Source organism: Mesoplodon densirostris, chromosome 7 (genome assembly GCF_025265405.1).
Source record: "Mesoplodon densirostris isolate mMesDen1 chromosome 7, mMesDen1 primary haplotype, whole genome shotgun sequence".
NCBI classification, from domain to species: domain Eukaryota; kingdom Metazoa; phylum Chordata; class Mammalia; order Artiodactyla; family Ziphiidae; genus Mesoplodon; species Mesoplodon densirostris.
The window spans coordinates 7,930,953-7,954,832 of NC_082667.1; the positions used below are offsets into that span (position 1 = coordinate 7,930,953).

The 23,880-nt window shown below is 46.5% G+C and overlaps 1 protein-coding gene across 1 annotated transcript; it reads right to left on the bottom strand.

The window, feature by feature from the left end:
• Nucleotides 1-38: 38 nt before the first annotated feature.
• VPS51 (VPS51 subunit of GARP complex) lies at nucleotides 39-23,819 on the bottom strand. Its single transcript, XM_060103067.1, has 10 exons — nucleotides 23,523-23,819; nucleotides 22,903-23,032; nucleotides 3,910-4,056; nucleotides 3,609-3,828; nucleotides 2,794-3,511; nucleotides 2,186-2,401; nucleotides 1,768-1,986; nucleotides 1,195-1,316; nucleotides 1,016-1,103; nucleotides 39-384 (listed from the first exon to the last, which is right to left on the bottom strand). Exons 1-10 carry the CDS (start codon nucleotides 23,745-23,747, stop codon nucleotides 124-126), a joined length of 2,346 nt encoding a protein of 781 aa, XP_059959050.1. The 5' UTR covers nucleotides 23,748-23,819; the 3' UTR covers nucleotides 39-123.
• Nucleotides 23,820-23,880: the final 61 nt, after the last annotated feature.

Consider the following 23,880-nt stretch of genomic DNA (forward strand, 5'->3'; position numbering starts at 1 on the left):
CACAAAGCCCCGCCCAGGCAGGCGACAGGGAGCAGGAGACAACACGTCTTTATTAGGCAGGCCCCGAGGGGAAGGGCCACCAGGGCGGGCCACCAGGGGATGAGTGGATTGGGGTGACCGGGCCTAGCCACGCTCACAGATGACCTCGACGACACTGGGTTCCATGGGCACTGGGTCCGGGCAGCGCAGGGCAGCTGAGGCCACCACTTCGTCCAGCAGCAGGTGCACAAGCTCCTCATCAGCCACAAAGCGCCACAGGTAGAGCTGCAGAAAGTGGCAGTCCACCTGCACCTGCTGCAGCCCAAAGCGCCCAAAGGTGCGCAGTCGCACGCACTCCAGCAGTGTCTTCAGGCTGATTTTGATGATGCCGGTCAGCACTGACACCTGCAGGTAGGGACACAGGGATGCAGATCCACTACAGCAGTTGTTGGGGATGGGTACTAGATCCCCGAGGAAGGGCACCCACGTTCTGTGCAGGGGCCAAGGAGACAGCAAAATGCCAGTAGCTGTGATGGGGTGGAAAGTCCCAGGACCCAGGTAAGAGGGAGGGACCATACAAGGTTGGCCCCATCATCTGGAGGGGAGCAGACAGGGAGGGCCCAGCAACCTGAGGCAGAGATGGGGGTCAGCACTGACATGGGGAGGGGAAAAGCTTACTAAGTTGGAGGGAGAGTATCAGGTCCCTGAGCACGGGCTGGGTTGGGGCAGGGCCCATGGTGTGACTAGGAATCCCTGGGGAGGACCGAGGGCTATGGTGGGGACAAGGACAAGGGCCAAGAGGTATACTAGATTATCACCCAGACGCGGGCAGAGGGCACACCAAGATCAGGGCAGAGGGCTATGAGATGGTGATGGCGGGGCTCTAGATGACCACTCACTCCTAGAAACATCCCTCAGAAACAGAGACTGGGGGGAGGGGGGTCAGAGTCCTAGGGCTCCCTGGTACAATGTGGGGCTGCTTCAGCCAACCTTCCCAAGGGGCCCTGGGAAGGCAGGGTCACTGTGGACTTCGGACCTTATTGAACTCCACAGGACTGAACACGTCAATACGCTCAGAGAACAGCTTCTGGATGTTGCTCAAGAGGTTGGTGTCCATTGGGGCACTGAATGGGAGGAGACAAGCAATCAGAGCCCACCCCTGCACCCCGGCCCTCCTTTTTCCATCCTCCCTGCGCCCACCCTGACCAGCCAGACCTGGGTGTGTAGCTGGGTGCATAACGGCCCTGCTGCCGAGAGCTGCTGTAAACGGAGAAGGTCCTCTTGCTAGAGTCGCTGCTCTGGGCCTTGCGAACACCCTCCTCATACAGGAGCCCCACCTGGTGGTGGAAGGAGGAACTGCAAGGAGGCCAGGGCACGGGGAACATCCAGCCCACCAGGTGCCCTGGGCAAGGGCCAAGGATGCCCTAAGTTACACACTCATTTGTTATAAGAATCACAACCGTTATAAAAACCACAGGGTAGTTAGGGCCTGTACCTAGTTGGTACCCAGTCACTATTTACAGAACCAGTGGAGTGGGGCAAGCGTGGAACGTAAGAGTTGGTACTGAGGCCAAATCTTCAGGGCCAACCCTGACCTGATCTCCTGGGTGACTCTGGACCTCAGCTTCCTCCTTCTAGGTGAAATGGGGGTGATGATGCCACCATGGCTGAGGAGGAAGGCCGTAGATGCAGGCACTGCCTGGCCCCTCCTGTCATGATCCTCAGAGGGCTGTTCCCCCAGCACCCCCAGCCCACATCAGAGTCCCCCTGGCCAGCCCAGGGCAGCACCTGCACGTCGATGGCCGTCGTGTCCTCCACCACCCGCTTCATGACAGCACGCACGTTCCGAGGCTCCAGGGTACTGAGCCAGTCCCGTGTCTCCACACTCTTGCGCAGCATCTGCGATATGACCAGGCCCTGCACCTTCACATAGTGTGTTAGCAGCCGCCGTGCCGTCTCCCTGGCCTCCGCACATAGTGTGCTCACGGGTGTCACTGGAGACTGGTCCTGAGCCAGGGATGCAGAGGACAGACAGGCAGTGGGTACTGGGGGCAGCTCTGTAGCCACTGCCCACCAGGAGCTGGGCACAGGCTGGGCAAGGGGCAGGCTGAGTTGGGCACAGGCAGCCCTGACCATGAGGGCATTGCCCAGCCTCCTGTGTTCCTAGCATCACCACCCCCCACCCTGCTCTGAGCTAGCTGTTCACCTGCACCAGAAACTGTTCGTCGGTGAGGGTGAGGATGTAGGAGATGGTGGCGGTCTCGTAGTCCAGGCAGAGGCGGGAAAGCAGCAGGAGCAGGGCAGGCGGCGTGGCACCCCCCTTCTCCCCGGGGCTATCACAGAAGTTCTGAGCTGTCTGGCACATGGAGCGGATGAAGCCCACGATGAGGCTCTCACGGACACCCTGGCTGCAGAACTCGCCCTGTGAGGAGGAGCGCCCCAGATACACAGCAGGTCCAACCTTCCAGGCAGAGGCTGCTAGTGACCTTCTACTGGGACTCGAAGTGCCCTGGCCTCTCTCCAAGGGACAGTTTCACCCCGCATTCCAGACCCCAGAGCAGCTCCCCTGCTGTGGGAAGGGAGTGCAGGGGGGCAAAGCCAGCACTGGGGACCCTGCTTGCAGATGCCCTCAGAGCCTGCCCCACCCCTCCAGGCTGTGCTAGCCTTCCTCAAGGCAGCCTGAAACCACATCCAGACTGCCTGGGGCAAGGACTGTGTGCCCTGGTAGCTGCCAACCTGCATGCAAGATAAACGGAAGAATGCCCTGAAAAGGAAGAAAAAAAAAGAAAAAGGATGCCCAGGGGAAGATCGTACCCGGAAGTAGGGCTTGTTGGAGAAAGACACCTCCTTGGCAGTGAAGAGGTGCACAGAGGCCAGTGAGGCCTTAATGTGGCTCAGGGTGGAGCTGGCCACGTTGGCCAGCAGCTCGGCCAGGCCGGGGCCTTCCTTCCCAGCAACGCGAGGGGCGGCCAGCGCCTGCCGCACGTCCGTCAGGCAGCCCAGGAAAGCTGACTGCAGGCCCTGCAGGTGCTGGCCCAGGCGCTCGCGGGCCACTCGCTCCACGATCTCTGTGGCGGCCTCTGCCAGCCCAGCAGCGGCCAGCAGGGCCCCGGGCGCCCGCAGGCGCCGGTGGAAGCGGTCCAGTGCCCGCACGAGCAGGGAATTGTCACTGCCGCCCTGCTCCTGAGCCAGCCGCCGCTCCACCAGCGCAAAGTAGCGGCTGCCCAGCTCCCGCACAAAGGCTGCCAGCTTCTCGGCACCCGCCGGGCCCTGGGCCGCAAACAGCTCCTGGTAGGCCGCCGCCACCTGGCAGAGGCCCCCGACAAAGCCGCTGCCGCCACGGTCAGTGAATTCTAACACGTCGGGGGCCGGAGGGGAGGGGCCCAGCTCCGCCTCCAGGCTCCTCAGCTCCTCCTCCAGCCGCGCTCGGCCGTGAGCCAGGAACTCCTCGCACAGCTCCTCCGCAGGCTCGCCCAGGGCCAGCAGCAGCTCCACGCACTCAGCTTGCTCAGGGGCGCCAGAGCCACCCTCCCTGCAGGAAGGGAGAGGGAGGTGAAGGGCAAGAAGACAGAATTCGGGGCGGGGGCCCCGAGACCAGTGGGTGTGGCATGAGGGCCCAGAGCCCACACCTGAAGCGCTGCCGTAGCTGCTGGGCCAGGCGGGCCGTGATGACCTGGCAGTCGTCCTGGATGGCGCGGAATGAGGGCAGGTGCTGGTACTGCTGCAGCACGGCCCGCGCGCGGCCTTGGTAGCGCACCGCCTGCCCGTAGGCGCCCAGCTCCACGCACTTGGTGAGGCGCGAGGGCAGCTCGAAGAGGAACTGCAGCTTTCGTAGCAGCGCGTGGACCCCTGGGGGACAGGAGGAGGTGGTGTTAGCCCCAACGCCCTGGGGGTGGCCCACTTTAGCACCAGCTCTGGGGCGGGCCGCACCTGCCAGCTTGGTGATGCGCTCGTGGCGGTCCTGCAGCGTGGCGCTGATGCGCGCGCTGAAGTCCGTGATCACTGCCATGTTGGTGGCCAACCGGTCCATCTCATCCTCCATCTTCCGGAAATCGTTCTTCATCTTCCGGATGGTGTCTAGAAGGACAAGGGCGCAAGAGAGGGAAAGGCGGATGACTCGGGGCGCAGGCAGAACACTCAGCTTGAGAGGTAGTCCAAATGCCCTCACACACACTCGCCCCTTCCCAAACGCGCCTGAGCTCACTCCTCGAGGGTCACTTTGATGATTAGGTGCTTGAAAAGGACTGCAGTGGTGCTTGGTCACTATAAATGGGGGTGAGGTGTCATGTCAGTGCAGCAGACGTTTTCTGAGCACCCCGTGTGTGCCCGTAGCCCCGGTGCAGTGGGGAGATGCCCATGAAGCCGCAGTCATTGATCTCAGAAGATGCCCAGATCCAAAGGAGGGCACAGGGCACTTGGCAGGGACCTGTCTGCTCGTTCCCAAGGGCATCATCCATTCCCAGCACCCTGCCCGCCATGGGACAGACAGTAAATACTTGTTCAATCTTACCTCTTTCCCAGACCTCCCTAACCCTTTCACTCTGCCTTCTGGAACATGGTTGACCTTCCCTGAAGGGTTCTTTCCCTTTTGTCCTGACAGAAACCTGCCTAAGGAGGCTGTTCTTCCTTTCAACCCAGGTGCCTCAGGGCCTGGCCCCTTAACACTTCTAGATAGCTTCTACTCCTCCTCCCTTTGAGACCCCAGCTTCTTTGAAGACCATGACATCAAACTACACCCCTTCTTGTTGCCATCCCTACTGTCCTCTTTGCCACGCCCCTCAGTTCCAGATCACGGCCACACCTCCTCGTGGACATCAACATACACAAGGATGAGCCTTTGGACATTCCTGACTCTCCGTGTGCTGACCTCCTCAACTCCATCCATTCTTGCATCTGCCTCATCTGTGCCACACTCTCCCTGCCCTTGCTAAGAACTGCATCCTCTAAAACCTCAGCTTCAAGCCTCACCACCTTCTGTAATTCTGATCATTCACCCTGTTGACCCCACTCTAACAATCCTTTGGCCTTTTCAGTAACTCCAGACCCAGTGACCCTATCACTTGGTCACTGTTTGTAATACCTCTCATGGCTGCACTTCCTTCCTCACACCTCTTAGAATCTGTGGTCCTCCACGAGCATCAGCACCCATGTGCAAGCCCCCTTGCATCTCTTGCCCCCTGGCCCCCATTATTTGTCGGCAGAACCCTACCACAGGTTAAGCCCAATTACCAACCCACTCCCTAAGAATGACAGCTGAAAATGAGCCACAAAATCATACCAACTGGCCTCCCTTTAAAGTTAGGACTTTAAGTCCCAAAGCAGCACTGCACACAGGTCAGCCATCCTTCCAAACCTTCTAGTGAGTCTGTGTTTCCATTTTCCAAAATAACATTTTGTCCTCAGTCCTCAAAACGCCAATACATGCCCCCAATTCTCAAATGGTGACCCTGATTCACACTTCACAGAGAAAATACAAGCAAACATCAACGCCTTCCAAACCTGCAGTGAACAGATCCCTGAGGGAGTCTCATCCTGTCCCACGGCTGTGATGACTTGGACGTTTCTGCCTCCAGTCCTGACCAAAGCCCTGCCTAACAACTTACTTTAATACCCTGATGTGGATGGCAAACAGGCACCTCAAACATGATATGTTGAAAACAGAATTTTTTTAAAATTTTATTCTATTTTTATACAGCAGGTTCTTATTAGTTATCTATTTTATACATATTAGTGTATACATGTCAATCCCAATCTCCCAGTTCATCCCACCACCACCCTTCCCCACCACTTTCCCCCCTTGGTGTCCATACGTAAAACAGAATTCTTGACTTTCCCCAAACCTGTTCCTCCACTAACCTTTTCCATTTTGGCTCCTGTTCATTTATTTCTTTACTTATTTTTTTAATTAATTAATTTTATTTATTTATTTTTGGCTGCGTTGGGTCGTCGTTGCTGCGCATGGGCTTTTCTCTAGTTGTGGCGAGCGGGGGTCACTCTTGGTTGCGGTGCACAGGCCTCTCATTGCAGTGGCTTCTCTTGTTGTGGAGCACGGGCTCCAGGCATGCGGGCTTCAGTAGTTGTGGCACACGGCTCAGTAGTTGTGGCTCACAGGCTCTAGAGCTCAGGCTCAGTAGTTGTGGCTTGCGGGCTTAGTTGCTCCATGGCATGTGGGATCTTCCCGGACCAGGGCTCGAACCCATGTCCCCTGCATTGGCAGGTGGATTCTTAACCACTGTGCCACCAGGGAAGCCCTCCTGACCATTTCTTAAGAGTCATCTTTGATTCTTATCTCTCCCTTACCTTACATTCAGTTCATTGGCAAGTTGCATAAGGTTTACCTCCAACATTTTCTTTCCAAGCCACCATCATCTCTTGTCCAACTACTACTAACATTTCCCAACTAATTTCCTTAATTCCACTCTGGAACTCACCATCAATATGCATAAAGGAAAGCAATGAGGATGAAGCAGAAACATACCTATTGTAGGAGACTTTAATCCACTTCCATCAATCCGTGACAGACCAAAAGGACAAAAACCAAATGAAGCTACAGAAGTCCTAAATAATACCATTAATACGGAAGACCTATTTGATTTTTATTCTTTTCAAGATTCCATAAAATACACCAAAACCTTACCACATATTAGGTCATAAAGAAAATCTCAATAAATTTACAGAAGAAAAGAAACTAAATGGTACAGAAAGCATTCCCTGATCACAATGCAATGAAATTAGAGATTAATAACAAAACTAGAAAATAAAGAGATCCCGTTATTTAGAGAAAACCTCATTATTATGAACTACTGGATCAAAAAGGAAATCAAAACTGAAATTTCTGTATATGTAAAAAATAACAACAATGAAAACACTATAAGAACCTATAGGATATAGCTGAAGCAATGTTCAGAGGAAATCAGTCTTAAATTCTTACAGTACTAATTAGAATAAACATTCAACTCAAGAAGTTAGAAAAAGCACTACAAAAGAAACCAGAAAAAGAAAGCAGAAGAATAATAAGAAGAAGGAATTAATAAAGCTAAAAGCAGAAATTAATTTATTTTTTTAAATGCGAGAACTAATAAATAGATCAAAGATCAGGGTCACTGAAAAAAAATGAAAAACAAAATATATAAAATGTGAGCTACCCTAATCTTTAAATGGGGAAAAAAATACACAAAATAAGAAATAAGGGGAGAAACAATCACAAATACACAGATATTTTAAAAATCACAAGATACAACTTAGATCAATTCCGTGTAAAGAAATTGAAAACCTAGATGAAATGGATAATTTGCCACAAAAAACCAGAATTTACCTAAATGGATTCCAGAAGAGCAAGAATACATGAACAGAGAGAATTGAGAATGTTGTCAAAGAAAGATTCTCCAGGACTTCCCTGGTGGCGCAGTGGTTAAGAATCTGCCTGCCAATGCAGGGGACACGGGTTCAAGCCCTGGTCCGGAAAGATCCCAGATGCCATGGAGCAACTAAGCCTGTGCACCACAACTACTGAGCCTGTGCTCTAGAGCCACGAGCCACAACTACTGAGGCCACATGCTGCAACTACTGAAGCCCACACACCTAGAGCCCATGCTCTGCAACAAGAGAAGCCACCGCAATAAGAAGCCCCCACACCACAACAGAGTAGCCCCCGCTCACCGCAACTAGAGAAAGCCCGCATGCAGCAATGAAGACCCAATGCAGCCAAAAATTTAAAAATTAAAAAAAAAAAAGAAAGAAAGATTCTCCTTTCCCCCCACACAAAGGTTCCAGAGGATGTCATGGGGGTGCTGCCATAGCTCTGAAGGACAGCTCATTCTAAAGCTCTGTGTAAGCAGTACTCAAGCAGAGAAAATTAGAAAAGCATTCACATTAACTCTGTGGAAGAAACATAACACTGATATAAAAATGTGACAAAAATAGCTCAAAAATGAAAGTGACACATTCATATCTTATGAATTGAGACGCATAGATACATTAATTAAATAAATTAAATAAATGGAGATACACATATAAATTAACAAACAGAATCCAGCAATGTATTAAAAGAATAATTGACAAATATGCCCAAATGGTTTTTATTTCAGGACTGCAAGGACAGCTCAATATGAGAGGATCTCGATAATAATTCACCATATTAAGAGATGAAAGAAAGACAATTCAACATCTATTCTTGATTTTTAAAAAAACTCTCAATAAAATATGAACAGCTGAATATTTCCCTAACCTCCAAACACCAGCATCGTGTTTAATGAGGCAATACTAGAAGCAATTCCCATCAAAATCAGAAACATGTCAAGGAGGATCATGATCACCACTGCTGTCTAACATTGTTCTGGGGTACTAGCCAACACAATTAGACTCAGGTAATACATCACAGAGATACAAAAATTGTAAAGGAGGTAAAATTATCACTATTTGCAGATGATATAATTGCATAAATTGAAAACTCTAAAAAAAATCACTGAAAATACTACTACAAACAATAAGAGAATTTAGTAAGGTGACTGAACATGAAATTAATATAAAAAATCTACAGAATTAAGCAACAACATTCACACATACTAATAAGATACAGTAGAAAATGACCCATTTTAAATAGTAATTTTAAAAGATCAAAATATCTAGAAATGTTCAACATTTACATAAAGAAACCTTTATAAGCTGAGGAACATACTAGAAGGCCTGAAGAAGTGTAAAGACATACCACATTCTTGGACAGGAAGCCCTAAAACCTAAGATGTTGATTCTCCCTAGAAATTTAACTTGATCCAGTAAAATTTTAAGAGACCCCTCTCCTTTTTTAAAAAAAAGTATAATTTGATGAACAGGTGGAAAAATAAGAAGGGGGAACTAAAATTTGGAAGTGAAAAAGAAAAAGAAGGAACTAGCCTTACTAGAATTTAAAACGTGCAGTTTTATAGCTACAGTAACTTACAGTGTGTGGCACTGGTACATGGACAATTAGAGGTAAATTGAACAAAACAGAAGGTTTTTCAAAAATCTAGAAACATAAAGAAATTTACTATTATGATAAAGGTAACATTTTAAGTCAGTGGGGAAAAGATGAATTATTAAATAGTGCTGGGACAACTGGAAAGCCATTTGAAATAAAAATATAGTTGGACTCAGACCTCACACCTTATATACACACACAGAGCAGAGGGATCAAAGTTTAAATGTGATTTTAAAATGTCATCACAAAAGTACATGAAGAAAGTCAGGGAGAATTTTAAAATAATATTAGGAATGGAAAAGGTCTTGCTTAGAAACACCTCAAACTCAGAAGCTATCAAAGAAGAGATTAATAAAATTGTTTGATCAACAAAAACCACCATGAGCTAAATCAAAACAAACTTTAAAAGAACTGCAAATCATACCATACAGGGCTACTTTTCCCTAATATGTGAAGAACTCTTACAAATCATTATGAAAAAGAACAACTCAGGAGTTCCTTGGAGGTCTAGTGGTTAGGACTTGGCACTTTCACTGCTGGGGCCTGGGTTCAACCCCTGGGGGCTGGGGAACTAAGATCCCGAAAACTGCCCAGCACGGCCAAAAAAAAAAAAAGAAGAAGAAGAAAAGAACAACTCTATAGAAAAATAGGAAAAGGATATCAAACAGCTCTTAAGCATACAAAGAATGTTCAACCTCACAAGAGAAATTAAATTAAAACTACACAGAGGTACTTACCTGGTGGCACAGTGGATAAGGCTCTGCGCTCCCAATGCAAGGGGTCCAGGTTCGATTCCTGATCAGGGACCTAGATCCCACATGCATGCCACAACTAAGAGTTCACATGCCACAACTAAGAAGCCCGCATGTCACAACTAAGGAGCTGATGAGCTGCAACTAAGGAGACTGCCTGCTGCAACTAAGGAGCCCACGTGCAGCAACTAAGACCTGGTGCAACCAAATAAATAAATAAATATGTAAAAAATAATCTTATTAAAAAAAACTACAGAGATACTACTTTTTAGATTGTCAAAGATTGAAAATTTTAGTAACTTAGGGTTGGCCAGGGTGTATGGAAAGAGCTGTTTTCCTATTTGCTGGTGGTTGTGCAAACAGGTCATTTTTTGTGGAAAAGAATATGGCAATATCTAACAGCAGTCACTTCTAAGCCTTCGCACACCCACACCTGGCCTGTGTGTGGCTCCTGGACTGTGGGAATGTTCTCTGAGCAGGATTGGGGCAGCAACCCAACTTGGGCAAAGTGAGGAGAAAAACATCAATGACAATGACAATAAAAAGGAACAGACAGACACAAGTGTGCAGGGGAAAAATAGCTGGCAAAAATCAAACAAAAAATGCACAAGAAGAACTCACAGAGCTAACACCTACAGAACAATTAAGAGACTTTTAAAAAAATTACATGAAGAGGTAGACCAAGAATCACAAAATGAACTTCTCATGTTAGCAACACAGTCTATGGGACAAGACCATTCACCCTTCTTAGATTCCACAGAGATGAAGGTAACTAAAAAAATAAAGTCCCATAATATGAAACATCTGTACTACTCTTTGGGGCTACTGGTTGGAGTTACTTATATTTTTTTGGAAAATGGTGACTGTGTTGCCAATTCACAAACAATGAATTAATGGACATAGCACGGACAGTGTCGTGCAGTTAAAAACTGAATAAAAGGGACTTCCCTGGTGGCGCAGTGGTTAAGAAGCTGCCTGCCAACGCAGGGGACACAGGTTCGATCCCTGGTCCGGGAAGATCCCACATGCCTTGGAGCAACTAAGCCCGTGCACCACAACTACTGAAGCCCGTGCGCCTACAGCCCGTGCTCCACAGCAAGAGAAGCCACTGCAATGAGAAGCCAGGACACCGCAACGAAGAGTAGCCCCCACTTGCGGCCAACTAGAGAAAGCCCGGGCGCAGCAACGGAGACCCAATGCAGCCAAAAAAACAAAACAAAAAAAACAACTGAATAAAACCAAAGCAAAGGCAAAAGATGGAAGCTCAGGTACCAGAAGGCTCACGGGCTGACGATCATGAAGAGGCTTGGAAGTTCATGAGGCGTTTCGTCTTCCCCCAGTGAATTCTTGTTTTTGCTTACAAACCATTTAACCTATGACACAACCTCCTTCCAGGGCTGTCAAATGCTACCATCAGAGGAGCAGATTCGTTTTGGAGTGGGTGTTTGGGACCATGACATTTAGGTACTACATCAGAAAGGAAACTTGAATCTGACTTTCAAAGGGAAAAAAAAATCCAAAAACTAAGTTGTCATTAAAGCAGAATAAAAGAAAACCTAGTGGGCTTCCCTGGTGGCACAGTGGTTGAGAGTCCGCCTGCTGATGCAGGGGACACGGGTTCGTGCCCCGGTCCGGGAGGATCCCACATGCCGCAGGGCGGCTGGGACCGTGAGCCATGGCCGCTGAGCCTGCGCGTCCGGAGCCTGTGCTCCGCAACGGGAGAGGCCACAACAGTGAGAGGCCCGCGTACCGCAAAAAAAAAAAAAAAAAAAAAGAAAACCTAGTACTGGTGGCATTGCTGTTGAATGCACAGCCACAGAGTCATTTAAATGGAAATAAAAGTTGCACCACGGCAAAACAAAAAACATCCACACCACTGGGTAATAAAGACTACACTGTACATCCCTGAACTCTTTCAAGCTTGCTAAGATGAGTAGTTTGCAACTAGGGTAAACTCTCCTTGGGAGGAGAGTGGGTGGTAACTGGTAGGAGGCTGGAGGGGGCCTTGTTGGTCATGCTGTTGATTGAGCAGGGTGCTGACTGCACAGAAGTGTTCCATTTGTGAAATTCCAGGAGCTGGCCACTATGACCTGTGCACTTTTCTGTTAATCTTCAGTAAAGTTTACCATTAAAGATTGTTTTGTCTTTACCTGGGGAAAGGAATGGGAAGAGGTTTTTCACTATACAACCTTTGGGACGTTTCCAATCTTGGAACAGATAAATGCATTATTACATAAACAAACGCAGTGTCTAGGCCAAAGGTTGGCAAACTATATACCCTGCGGGTCAAACCTGGCTTGATAGCTGTTTGGCTTTTTGATTTTCAACTGGGCTATAGTTGACATAGCATAAAATTCAGTGGTTCTTAGTATATTTATTATATTCACAAGATTGCACAACCAACATTACGATCCAATTCTATATTTCATCACCCCAAAAAGAAACCTTGTATCCCTTAGCAGTCACTCCCTATTTCACTCTCACCTCCGTCCCTGGCAACCATTCATCTATTTTCTGTCTCCATGGATTTGCCTATTCTATACATTTAAAATAAATGGAATTAGGGACTTCCCTGGTGGTCCAGTGGTAAAGGATCTGCCTTACAATGCAGGGGAGGTGGGTTCAATCCCTGGTCAGGGAACTAAGATCCCACATGCCGTGGGGCAACTAAACCCACGTGCCACAAACTACAGAGCCCACATGCTCTGGAACCCGCGCACCACAACTACAGAGCCCACGCGCCCTGGAGCCTGTGCACCACAACTAGAGAAGAGAAAACTCGCACGCCACAACTAGAGAGAAGCCCATGCACCATAAGGAAGAGCCCACACGCCATAACGAGAAATCGTGCACGCCTCAACAAAAATCCAGCGTGCCACAACTAAGACCCGATGAAGTCAAAAATAAATAAATAATAATACCAAAAAAATAAAATAAATGGAATTACACACAGTATGTGGCCTTTTGTGTCTGGCTTCTTTCACTTAGCATGTTTTCAAGGCTCATCAAAGTTGCAGCATGTATCAGTACATCATGCTTTTTTATGGCAGAATAATATTTCATTGTATGGATAGACCACAGCTGTTTTCCATTCATCAATTGGTGGCCACTTGGACTGCTTTCACTTTTTGGCAGTCATGAATAATGCTGCTATGAACAATTGTGTATGTGTTTTTGTAAACATATGTTTTCAATTCTCTTTGGTATATTCCTAGGAGTGGAACTGCTGGGCCTCATAACTCCATGCTTAGCCTTCTGAAGAATGGCCAAACTGTTTTCGGGTACACCATTTTGCATTCCCACCAGAAATGTAGAGGGTTCCAAGTCCTCCACATCTTCACCAACATTTGTTTTATTCCGTTTTCTGGAAAACCTAGTGGGTGTGCAGTGGTATCTCATTGTGGTTTTGATTTGCATTTCCCTAATAACTAATGATGTTGAGCACCTCTGCATGTGCTCGTTGGTCATTTGTATATCTTCTTTGGAGAAATGTCTATTCAAATCTTTTGCCCATTTAAAAAAATTATTTATTTTACTTATTTATTTTCGGCTGCATTGAGTCTTCATTGCTGCGTGCGGGCTTTCTCTAGTTGCGGTGAGCAGGGACTACTCTTCGTTGTGGTGCACAGGCTTCTCATTGCGGTGGCTTCTCTTGTTGCAAAGCACGGGCTCTAGGTGCGTGGGCTTCAGTAGTTGTAGCATGTGGGCTCAGTAGTTGTGGCTCGTGGGCTCTAGAGCGCAGGCTCAGTAGCTGTGGTGCACGGGCTTAGTTGCTCCGCAGCATGTGGGATCTCCCCGGACCAGGGCTTGAACCCATGTCCTCTGCACTGGCAGGCAGACTCTTAACAACTGCGCCACCAGGGAAGCCCCTGCCCATTTTTAAACAGGGTTGTCTTTTTAGTGCTGACTTAATCAAAGTTCTTTACATATTCTGGACATTAGACCCTTATTAGCTATATGATTTGCAAATATTTTCTCCCATTCTGTGAGCTGTCCTTTCACTTTCTCTATAGTGTCCTTTGAAGCACAAGATTTTAATTTTGATTAAGTTCAATTTATCCAATTTTTTTCCTTTGATTACTTGTGCTTTTGGTGTCTATAAAGTAAAAACCCACTCCTGTGTGTCTTTTTTTTTTTTTTGCGGTATGCGGGCCTCTCACTGTTGTGGCCTCCCCCGTTGCGGAGCACAGGCTCTGGACGCGCAGGCTCCGGACGCGCAGGCTCAGCGGCCATGGCTCACGGGCCCAGCCGCTCCGCGGCATATGGGATCCTCCCAGACCGGGGCACGAACCTGTATCCCCTGCATCGGCAGGCAGACTCTCAACCACTTGCGCCACCAGGGAGGCCCTCCTGTGTGTCTTTACTCTCAACACTACTTCACATCTGACACGAGATGTGTGGCTTTTCCACTCATCAAGCAATTCTGTGACATCAGCTGGGCATCCTATGATTTAACTTAATTCTGACACCATCTACAGGGAGTTGGTATCAGATCTCATAGGTTAAGGACTCAGTCCCACAAAACTATCTTCCCTCACTTTAGATTTCAATCACAAGTCCAGGTTGTCAGCTATGATTCTGACTGATTGGCTCTAAATTGGAGGTTCCCATGACCCCCTCCTCAGGTTCAATTAATTTGTTAGAGCAGCTCAGCAAACTCAGGAAAACAGTTTACTTACTAGATTACTGTTTTATTACAAAAGGAAACAACTCAGGAACGGCTAGATGGGAGAGATGTATAGGGCAAGGTATGTGGGAAGGAGTATAGAGTTTCCACGTCCTCTTTGGGCATGCTACTTTCCCAACACCTCCACATGGTTCACCAACCCATCCTTTTGGGTGTTTATGGAGACTTCACTACATAGACATAACTGATTAAACCATGAGCCACTGGTGACTGAATCCAATCCCCAGCCCCTCTCCCCTTCCTGGAGGTCTGGGGGGTGGGGCTGAAAGTTCCAACCCTCTAATCACATGGTTGGTTCTGCTGGCAACGTGCCCCCATCCATGGGTTATCTAGGAGTTTTCCAAAGATCACCTCATTAATCTAAACTCAGGTGTGGTTGAACAGGGCTTGTTATATAAATACCCAAAGACATCCATATCACTTTATTTCACTAGAGCTATTTCAGGAACTGGGAACAAAACTCAATATTGTTAACAAGGCTCTTATATAGGAAATTACAAGGGGTTAGGAGCTATGCCAGGGATGGTAGACAAAGACCAAATGTATATTTCTTATTATAAATCACAAATCACAGTGTCATATCTAACAAACTCTTGTCTAATCCATGGACATGAAGATTTGCACCCATGTTTTCTTCTACGAGTGTTTAGTTTTAGCTGTTATATTTAGGTCTATGATCCATTTTGAGTCAATTTTTGTAGAGCGTGTGAGGTAGGGATCCAATGTCAATCTTTTGATATGGCTATCCAGGTATCCCAACCATGTGTTGAAAAACCTATTCTCCCTGTTGAATAACTGTGGCATCCTTATAAAAAAATTAACTGACCACAGATGTACAGGTTTATTTCTGGACTCAATTCTATTCGATTTACAGAAGCCTACAGGTTGTTATGTGGGGCCAGATATTGGTGAGAAAAGAGCAGCCTTCACGAGGGCTCACGCCAGTAAGAACTGCCACTGCCAGTGTCCTTGTCCCTGCAGTGAGCCAAAGCCGGCCCCCACCTTAGCAGGAGACCCTCCAAGACTAGCAGGTGTCAAAGCATTGTTACCTGCCCTGGCCATATTCCAATTCCTGATCCACAAGTCTCTCTTCTGCAACAGAAAGGTTTTATACCATAAAGTCATCGACTGCCACCTCTTCACTCCCAGCCACAACTAATGGGACTAGAGGGCAAAATCTGACCTATCATCTAGCCACCTCACTGTCACTTGACATTGAAGAAATAAAGACACAGACACAGGAGAAGGCCATGTGGAGACAGAGATTAGAGGGGTGCAACTGCAAGAAATGTTTTAAGTCAACCAGAACCTGGAAGAGGCATGAAAGATTCTCCCCTAGAGCCTTTGAAGGGAGTGCAGCCCTGCTGACAACTTGATTTTGAACTTCTGGCCTCCAGAACTATGAGACCATAATTTCTGTTATATTTTTTTAATTTGTTATTTTAAGCCACCAAAATTGTGACAGTTTGTTATAGCAACCATAGGACACTCACACAAATACTAAGGATTTTTTTCCCCTGTAGGAAGTGAGTGGCAGGGGTTTTCATTAAATATGCTTTGAATATATAAACCTTGCCTCTATTTTCTTAAATATAATATTGTGGATGTAATTTAGACTGTTTTCTTAACTCTGGATAAACTTTATAAACTTTTTGCAAAGATAATGATTTGCCAGTGACTGCAGATGTTGACAGAGCTCTTGGTTCCTATACCAAGTAGTCCCAGGTTACTAGATTTTCTTGAATTATTATTTCTCCTTTATGGCAGTATTTTTTTAGTCTATTTGTCTACTCTCTGATTGTTATGATTTTATTTTTCACTTGTTAAACAATAGTCTAACATAAAACTTATTCATTTAGGGATTTATTTATTATGCATAATGTTTGTCTTTTATAGAAATGCAGTTCTTTCAAAAGCTACTACAGGTACTAGAACAAAAAATCTGATTTTTAAAAGTGATTTTTGGACTTGTTTTGAGTTTGAAACAAGGCATTAAACATTATGTCTTATCTATAACACTTTGACCAAGTTATTTAGCATCCCATTACCTCAGTTTCCCTATCTGTAAAATGGAGATATAGTTAACTACTTCATAGATGTGTAAGAATTAAATTAATTAATATATGTAAGCAGTTCAATCAGTGTAGTTTTATATTAAACACTCAATAAATATTGCCTAGTATTAACCAGTTAAACTTGCTGTTATATATAACTATTAATAAATTAGTTTTACTTGTAAAGATCTGCTAATAATGAACTCTCTCAGTTTTTACTTAACTGCAAATGTCTTAATTTCTTTTTTTAAAATATTTATTTATTGTTAGTTAGTTAGTTGCACCGGGTCTTAGTTGCAGCATGTGGGCTCCTTAGTTGCGGCAGGTGGGCTCCTTAGTTGTGGCTCCAGGGCTCCTTTAGTTGCCACTCACCAGCTCCTTTGTTGAGGCATGTGGGCTCCTTAGTTGTGGCATGCAAACTCTTAGTTATGGCATGCATGTGGGATCTAGTTCCCTGACCGGGGATCGAACCCGGGCCCCCTGCATTGGGAGCTTGGAGTCTTATCCACTGTGCCACCAAGGAAGTCCCTCTCTTTCTTTTTTACAGGATATTTTTACTGGGTATAGAATTCTTGGTTGACATTTTTTTCATTCAGCACTTTGAAATGTGAATCCACTGCCTTCTGACCTCCACGGTTTCTGACAGGAAATCAGCTGTTAATCTTACTGAGTATCACTTGTATGTGATGAGTCACTTTTCTCTTGATGCTTTCAAGTTTCTCCTTTTTTTTAACAGTTTCAATGTGATATGCCTAGGTGTGAATCTCCCTGCATTTATCCCACTTGGAGTTTGTTGTGCTTCTTGGATGTGTAGATTAATGTTTTTCAGTAAATTTGGGTAGGTTTGGGCCATTATTTCTTCATATATTCCTTCTGCTACTTTCTCTCTCCTCTCACTCTTCCCATTATGCATATGTGGGTACACTTGGTGTCCCACATGTCTCTAAGGCTCTGTTCAATTTTCTTCATCCTTTTTTCTTTCTATTCCTCACACTGAATAATTTCAACTGACCTATCCTGAAGTTTGCTGATTCTTTCTCTGCTTGTTCAAATCTGTTAGAGACCCTCTAGTGAATTTTTCATTTTCATTGTGGTACTTCATCATTTCTAGTTGGTTCTTTTGTTAAATAATTTCTTCTCTTTGATATTCTGTATTTGGTGAAACATTCTTATGCCTTCCTTTAGTTCTTTAGATACAGGTTCCTGTAGGTCTTTGAACATATTTAAAATAGTGGATTTAAATCTTTACGTAGTAAATTCAATGTCTGGGCTTCTTCAGGGACAGTTTCTACTGCTTTTTCTTGTGTATGGGTCAGATTTTCTACTTTATTTGCATGTCTCATAAATTTTTATTGAAAAAACAGACATGTTAGATAATATTGATATAACATGGCAACTCTAGAAATCAGATCCTCTCTCCTCCCCAGGGTTTCTTATTGCTGCTTGTTGCTATTGTTTGTCTAATTATTTTTCAGAGTTACTAAACCTGTACTAATTAGTTTCTGAACCAACTCTGCAAAGTTTGTATTCTTTGTTGTGTATAGCCACTGAAACCTTTACTTGGTTAGCTTAGTGATTAGCTAATGACTGGACAAGGATCTCCTTAAATATCTAGTACTAATAAATCTCCTAGTATTTACTGAGGGGCTGTGTGTGTGCGTGTGTGTGTGTGTGTGTGTGTGTGTGTTGGGGCATACCTTAAACACTCAGCCAGGAGGTTTACAACTCTCCCTTAACCTTCACTTCCTGCTTGCACTGAGCCTGAAGGAAGCCAGAAGTGAGAGCTTAGGACGTTCTCAGGTCTTTCTTTCTTTCTTTTCTTTTTTTTTTTATACATTTTATTTATTTATTCATTCATTCATTCATTCATTCATTCATTCATTTATTTTTGGCTGTGTTGGGTCTTCATTGCTGTGCACAGGCTTTCTCTAGTTGCAGCAAGCAGGAGCTACTCTTTGCTGTGGTGCGTGGGCTTCGCATTGCGGTGGCTTCTCTTTGTTGCTGAGCACAGGCTCCAGGGTGCGTGGACACAGTAGCTGTGGCTTGCAGGCTCTAGAGCGCAGGCTCAGTAGTTGGGGCGCAGGGGCTTAGCTGCTCCACAGCATGTGGGATCTTCCCAGACCAGGGCTCGAACCCGTGTCCCCTACACTGGCAGGTGGATTTTTTAAAAATTTATTTATTTTATTTTGGGCTGCGTTGGGTCTTCCTTGCTGTATGCGGGCTTTTCTCTGGTTGTGGCGAGGGGGGGCTACTCTTCATTGTGGTGCACAGGCTTCTCATTGTGGTGGCTTTTCTTGTTGGGAGCACAGGCTCTAGGCATATGGGCTTCAGTAGTGGTGGCACACGGGCTCAGTAATTGTGCCTCGTGGGCTCTAGAGCGCAGGCTCAGTAGTTGTGGCACACGGGCTTAGTTGCTCTGCGGCATGTGGGATCTTCCTGGGTCAGGGCTCGAACCTGTGTCTCCTGCATTGGCAGGCGGATTCTTAACCACTGCGTCACCAAGGAAGTCTCTCAGGTCTTTCTTAAGTATGTGTACTACCCTACACATTTGTGGCCTTCAAGATTCCTAATAATGTGTCAGAGCTTGTCAAAGCCCCTAGAGACATCTCATTCCTCAGCTTTTCCTTTTAAGCTTTTGGGTTAGTACTATTGTTTGCCCAAGTGTTACCTATCACTTCAGACAGACACACCATTTGCTTGTAATTGTTTTTGACAAACAACTCTGGTGAGAGACTTTTTTTTTTTTCTTTTTTTTTTGCGGTACGCGGGCCTCTCACTGTTGTGGCCTCTCCTGTTGCGGAGCACAGGCTCTGAACGCGCAGGCTCAGTGGCCATGGCTCACGGGCCTAGCCACTCTGTGGCATGTGGAATCTTCCTGGACCGGGGCACAAACCTGTGTCCCCTGCATCGGCAGGTAGACTCTCAACCACTGCACCTCCAGGGAAGCCCTGGTGAGAGACTTTTAGCACTGGGTGACCTCCAGGTCAAGACAAACCTATGGGGTGGACTGTTTTAGGAAACCACCAGACAGGTTAAATAATGACAATTCTTTGGGCATGAGGCTTTGAAAGAACTCCAGCTTTGTTCTGCTCCCTCTAGTATTAGGAGTATGGGCTATTTTTCAGGCTACTGCTAAGGTGGAGAGGAAATGGTGAGGCTAGGACAAGGTAAAATACCATAGGATTCATTATTTTTACCATGATTCAGCTCTTTTTCTTGAATAAATGCTCCTCTGATTGCTGCACACCTTTGGTTACTTTCCAGAGTTCTAAGAAAGCTTATTCTAACCATTTTCGCCAGTTTTAGGGTTGCTTTTATGGAGGGGATATTTTCAAATGCACTTACTCCACTATTTTTGCTGATGTCACTCTGGATGCCAGGGCTGTTTTTGTAAATGAGTTTTGCTGGAATACAGCCATGCTCATTCATTTATACTGTCTGTAGTTGCTTTCATGATAATGGCAGAGATAAGTAGTTGTGACAGAAACCAGATGGCCCACAAAGCCTAAAATATTTACTTTTTGGTCCTTTCAGAAAAACCTAAAAAAAAAAAAAAGAAAAGAAAAGAAAAGAAAAACCTCACCACCCCTGTTGTATATCCTCTGCAGTCAGACCCCGCTCCCTTCACCCCCACACTCTTGCTCTCCCTGCTCTGGTCATAGAGTTTCCAGGGCCTTTGCACAGTTGTTTCCTCAGCCTGGGCCACTCTGCCCCCAAATCCTCCCATCATCAACTTTTCATCATTCACCTTAACTGTGACCTCTTCAGAAAAGCCTTTCTCTGCCACTCTCTCTATATCAGTCCCAACCACCCACTCTCTAATATATTATCCTGTTTCATTTTCTACAGAGCTCTTGTTGAAGTGAACTGATCTTATTTTCTTTCTTCATTATCTATCTCTTTCTCTAGAATGTATGTTCTGTGACAGCTGAGAAACTGTCTTATTTACTGCTATATCCCTGGTGCCTAGAATAGTACTTGGCACACAGACAAATATTTGACAAGCGATTGAATAAATGAATGAATCAGTTGAATTAACATATATTCATACTGACACCACTCTCCCTCTATGATCACTCCTGTCTCCATCACAGGCTCACCCTCCTCCTCCCCATGGCCATCAAAGGGAGGCATTCCTCCAAGCTCTGTCCTGGGCTCTCTCCTTTTCTCAGGCTCTACCCCATTCTTGAGCAACCCTGCCCACACTTCCCTTTAAACTCTCCTCCTCTTCACAGCTGCCTCCAAGGCAGCTTATTCCTCTAGCTCAGATCTCTCTTCTGAGCTCCAGAGCCACATATGCATCTGCCTTCTTGTTAGCTCCTTATGCACAGCTTCAAAACTTCAAAACCTAGCTCCCTTAGCCTCAAAGTTCTTTCAAAGAGTTATGAGTTCTCACCACTAGGTAAAGGTTCCCCACTTCTAGCTTGAGTCAGAAGGCCACTCCTTAGAGATACTCTGAGGAAAGAAGAGATGGATTGGACTAGACCCTCTCAAGCTTCCTTCCATACTGAGATGCTGTGATTATCTGACATGGATCTCTAGAGTTCTTATGATTAAGACCAAAATCCTTCTTATTTTGTCTATAGAGGCCTTCATGATCTGGCCCCACAGGCTCATCCAGGTTTATTTCATGCCTTGCTCCCCTTAAAAAAACATAACAAAACAAAACCTAGCTCATTATGTTCCTTTTCCTACACCTGATCTTCTTGCAGTTTCTTGGGCACCACATCCACCATCCAGTGTTCAAGTTGAAACTTGGGTCATTCTGTACACCCAAAGCTCCTCAACACCATGTCCTGTCAATGTTGCCCACTAACACTTCTCAATTTACTCATCACTGTCCACCTGTCCATTATCATCCTGGTGTTAGCTCCAAGAATCTCTGGTCTGGACTACTGAAATGGCCTCACTCCAGCCACCTCTCCAATCTATTCCTTTCAATGTAGCTAGGGACAAGAGGGATCTTTTCAAAACACAAATCACATCACTCATTTGTCTAAACACTTTGATTAGCTAAGTACTCTTTAGATAAATGGAAAATTCCTTAATGTGTTCTGAAAGGTCTCTAGTTAAACTCTACCACACCTATCCACCTGACTGGCTCTGCCCACAGTCTGCTTTCCCTCCTGCTACAGTAGATGAGCTCTTGACCTTCTGTTAAGGCCAGCCTCTCCAGTGTGCACTGCTCAATCCCCTCCCTCTTTCCTGAGGACTTTGCTTCTGCAGTTTTTCCCTCTCTTGTACCACTGATGAGCACTCCATGAGCTAATGTATTGGTCAAGCTTATCAATTCCATTTCTTGGAATGCCTTCTTCATTTATCTTCTAAGACACCCATGGTCTGCATTGTTCTCAAACTTTCCCAAATGTTTGTTTCTTTGAGAAAGAAGATTTGTGAAATTTTCCTTCTTTTCATGACTTCTGAATGTTAGGATGCACCAGGCTTCAGTCCTCAGACTTCTTCTCTCTGTACACTCCCCCCAGGAGATCTCATCTTGTTCCATGTACCTCAAGTTCCAGCCTTCTCTGAATTCCAGATCCCTCAACTAACAAATTTTTAAGAATCTTGAGCCATTCTACTTTTCCACGGTTACCACCCTGGTCCATACAACCAGCATCTTGCCTGGACAGTTATAATAGCCTCCTAATGGGTGTCTCTGCCATCCTTGCCTCCCTATAGTCCACTCTCAACAAGTGGACAGAGGGATCCTTTTAAAACAACAGTCAGGTCACCCCATTCTTCTGTTCATTTCATCTCACTCAGAGGACAGACATTCCCATAGACTGCAGGTAGACCTGCAGGATCTGCCTCTAGGACTAAGTACATGTGGGTCCCAAAAATCTGAACAGTGCATTTCACCAACTCAGGACAGAAGCTAGTGTGGATGATACTGAACATTGTCTAGTACCATCTTGAATAGAGAATAAAGGGGACAGAAGGGAAAAAAAAACCCTTTATATGATGTTTGTCCCTTAATGTCATACATTTTCTATCTTTGCTTCATTTAAAAAGAGAGAAAGGGAAAAGGGGAAAGGGGAAGGAAGGAAGGAAAGAAGGAGACACAGAAAGGAAGAAAAGAAAGGAAAAAAAAAGAGAGTGAAAGAGAGAGAGATAAGCCCATTCTCGAGAAAGACCTGAACCAGAGAAGAAAGCTACCACCAATGAGAGAAACTAACCATTACTGAGGCGTCCTTAGTATCAGAGATTCTAAGTGCTTCAGGTAAATTCATTTCTTTTTAAAATTTCATTTTGTCCTTTTCTCCCCTTTGGTCCTCAAAACAACCCTCTGAGAACAGTTATCACCTCAATAGTCATCAAACCACGAAAGCTCTGAGAGAGAAAGATGAGAGTGGATTAGTGTCAGGGCAGGACTAGAATTTGGGTCTGCTCTGTCTAAATCCTCTGCTGGCTTCCCCAACACAGGAGAAACTGGGGGATGTGGGACTGTGAGGAGTGTGCCCCAGTAGGAATCACCTGTGGCTGAGATGAACTTGTTGTAGTTCTCATAGACCAGGGTCTGCATGTCGCTGTCTAGAGCCCGGATCTGCCGCACCATGTCCGTCTCACTGTCCATCAGCTGGGCCAGTGGGCACTCTCTTCGCAGCTGGAGGAAATTAGATGGTTAGTATCCAGGACAGGGGGCACTCATGTCCTCCAGCCTTGCCCCTAACTGGTAGGCTTTTGGTGCAAAAAAACCCTGATCCCACCCCTGTCAGGAATCTCAGACAAGGAACCTATAAGTGGCATAGATCAGGAGTTACCAGGTCAGACCCTATTTGGGGTTTGTCGGCATTTGAAATACTCAGATGCAACCAAGGCCCAGTCCTATGCCTGTCAGCGCCTGGGCCACGCCCCCTATATCGGGTCTATCAGAACATCAGCCCAGGAGACCTCAGACTTCGCACCATCTCAGGCCAGTCCAAGTCTGCCCACGACCCCTTATCTTCCAGCTCTGCCCCTATTGCCCGGCCCAGGGTCAGCCTGCTTTTATGAACACCTCTTCCCTAGCCCCACCCTCCCCCCCGCAACAAAGTCGCAGGCGTGATGTGGGGTGCAACATATCGGGGGCCTGTTCCCCCTCCCGATACACACACCTTGTCCAGATACACTTCCGGGTCGAAGTGCGCCCCATTGAGATCTGTAGGGTCCAAGGGGTCCGGCCCCGCAGGGCGCCCCGCTGCCTCCACCTCCGAGAGGCCGTAGTAAAGCTTCAGCATCCCGTGCGCCTTCCGCCGACGCTCCGGAGCCTCCGCCTCGGGCCCCTCTGGGGAGTCCCCAGGTCCAGAGCCCAGGCCCCGTCCTACGGCTGCCGCCGCCATGGCTCCAAGTGCAGCCCACAGGCGTGAGGCTGGGCAGGGGATAGGGAGGAGGTACTTCCGGGAGCCATAAAGTTGTTGTTGAAACAAGGCAGTCCTCCAGGTGAAACGTCCCCCTGCAGCCCTGGGTCCTTCG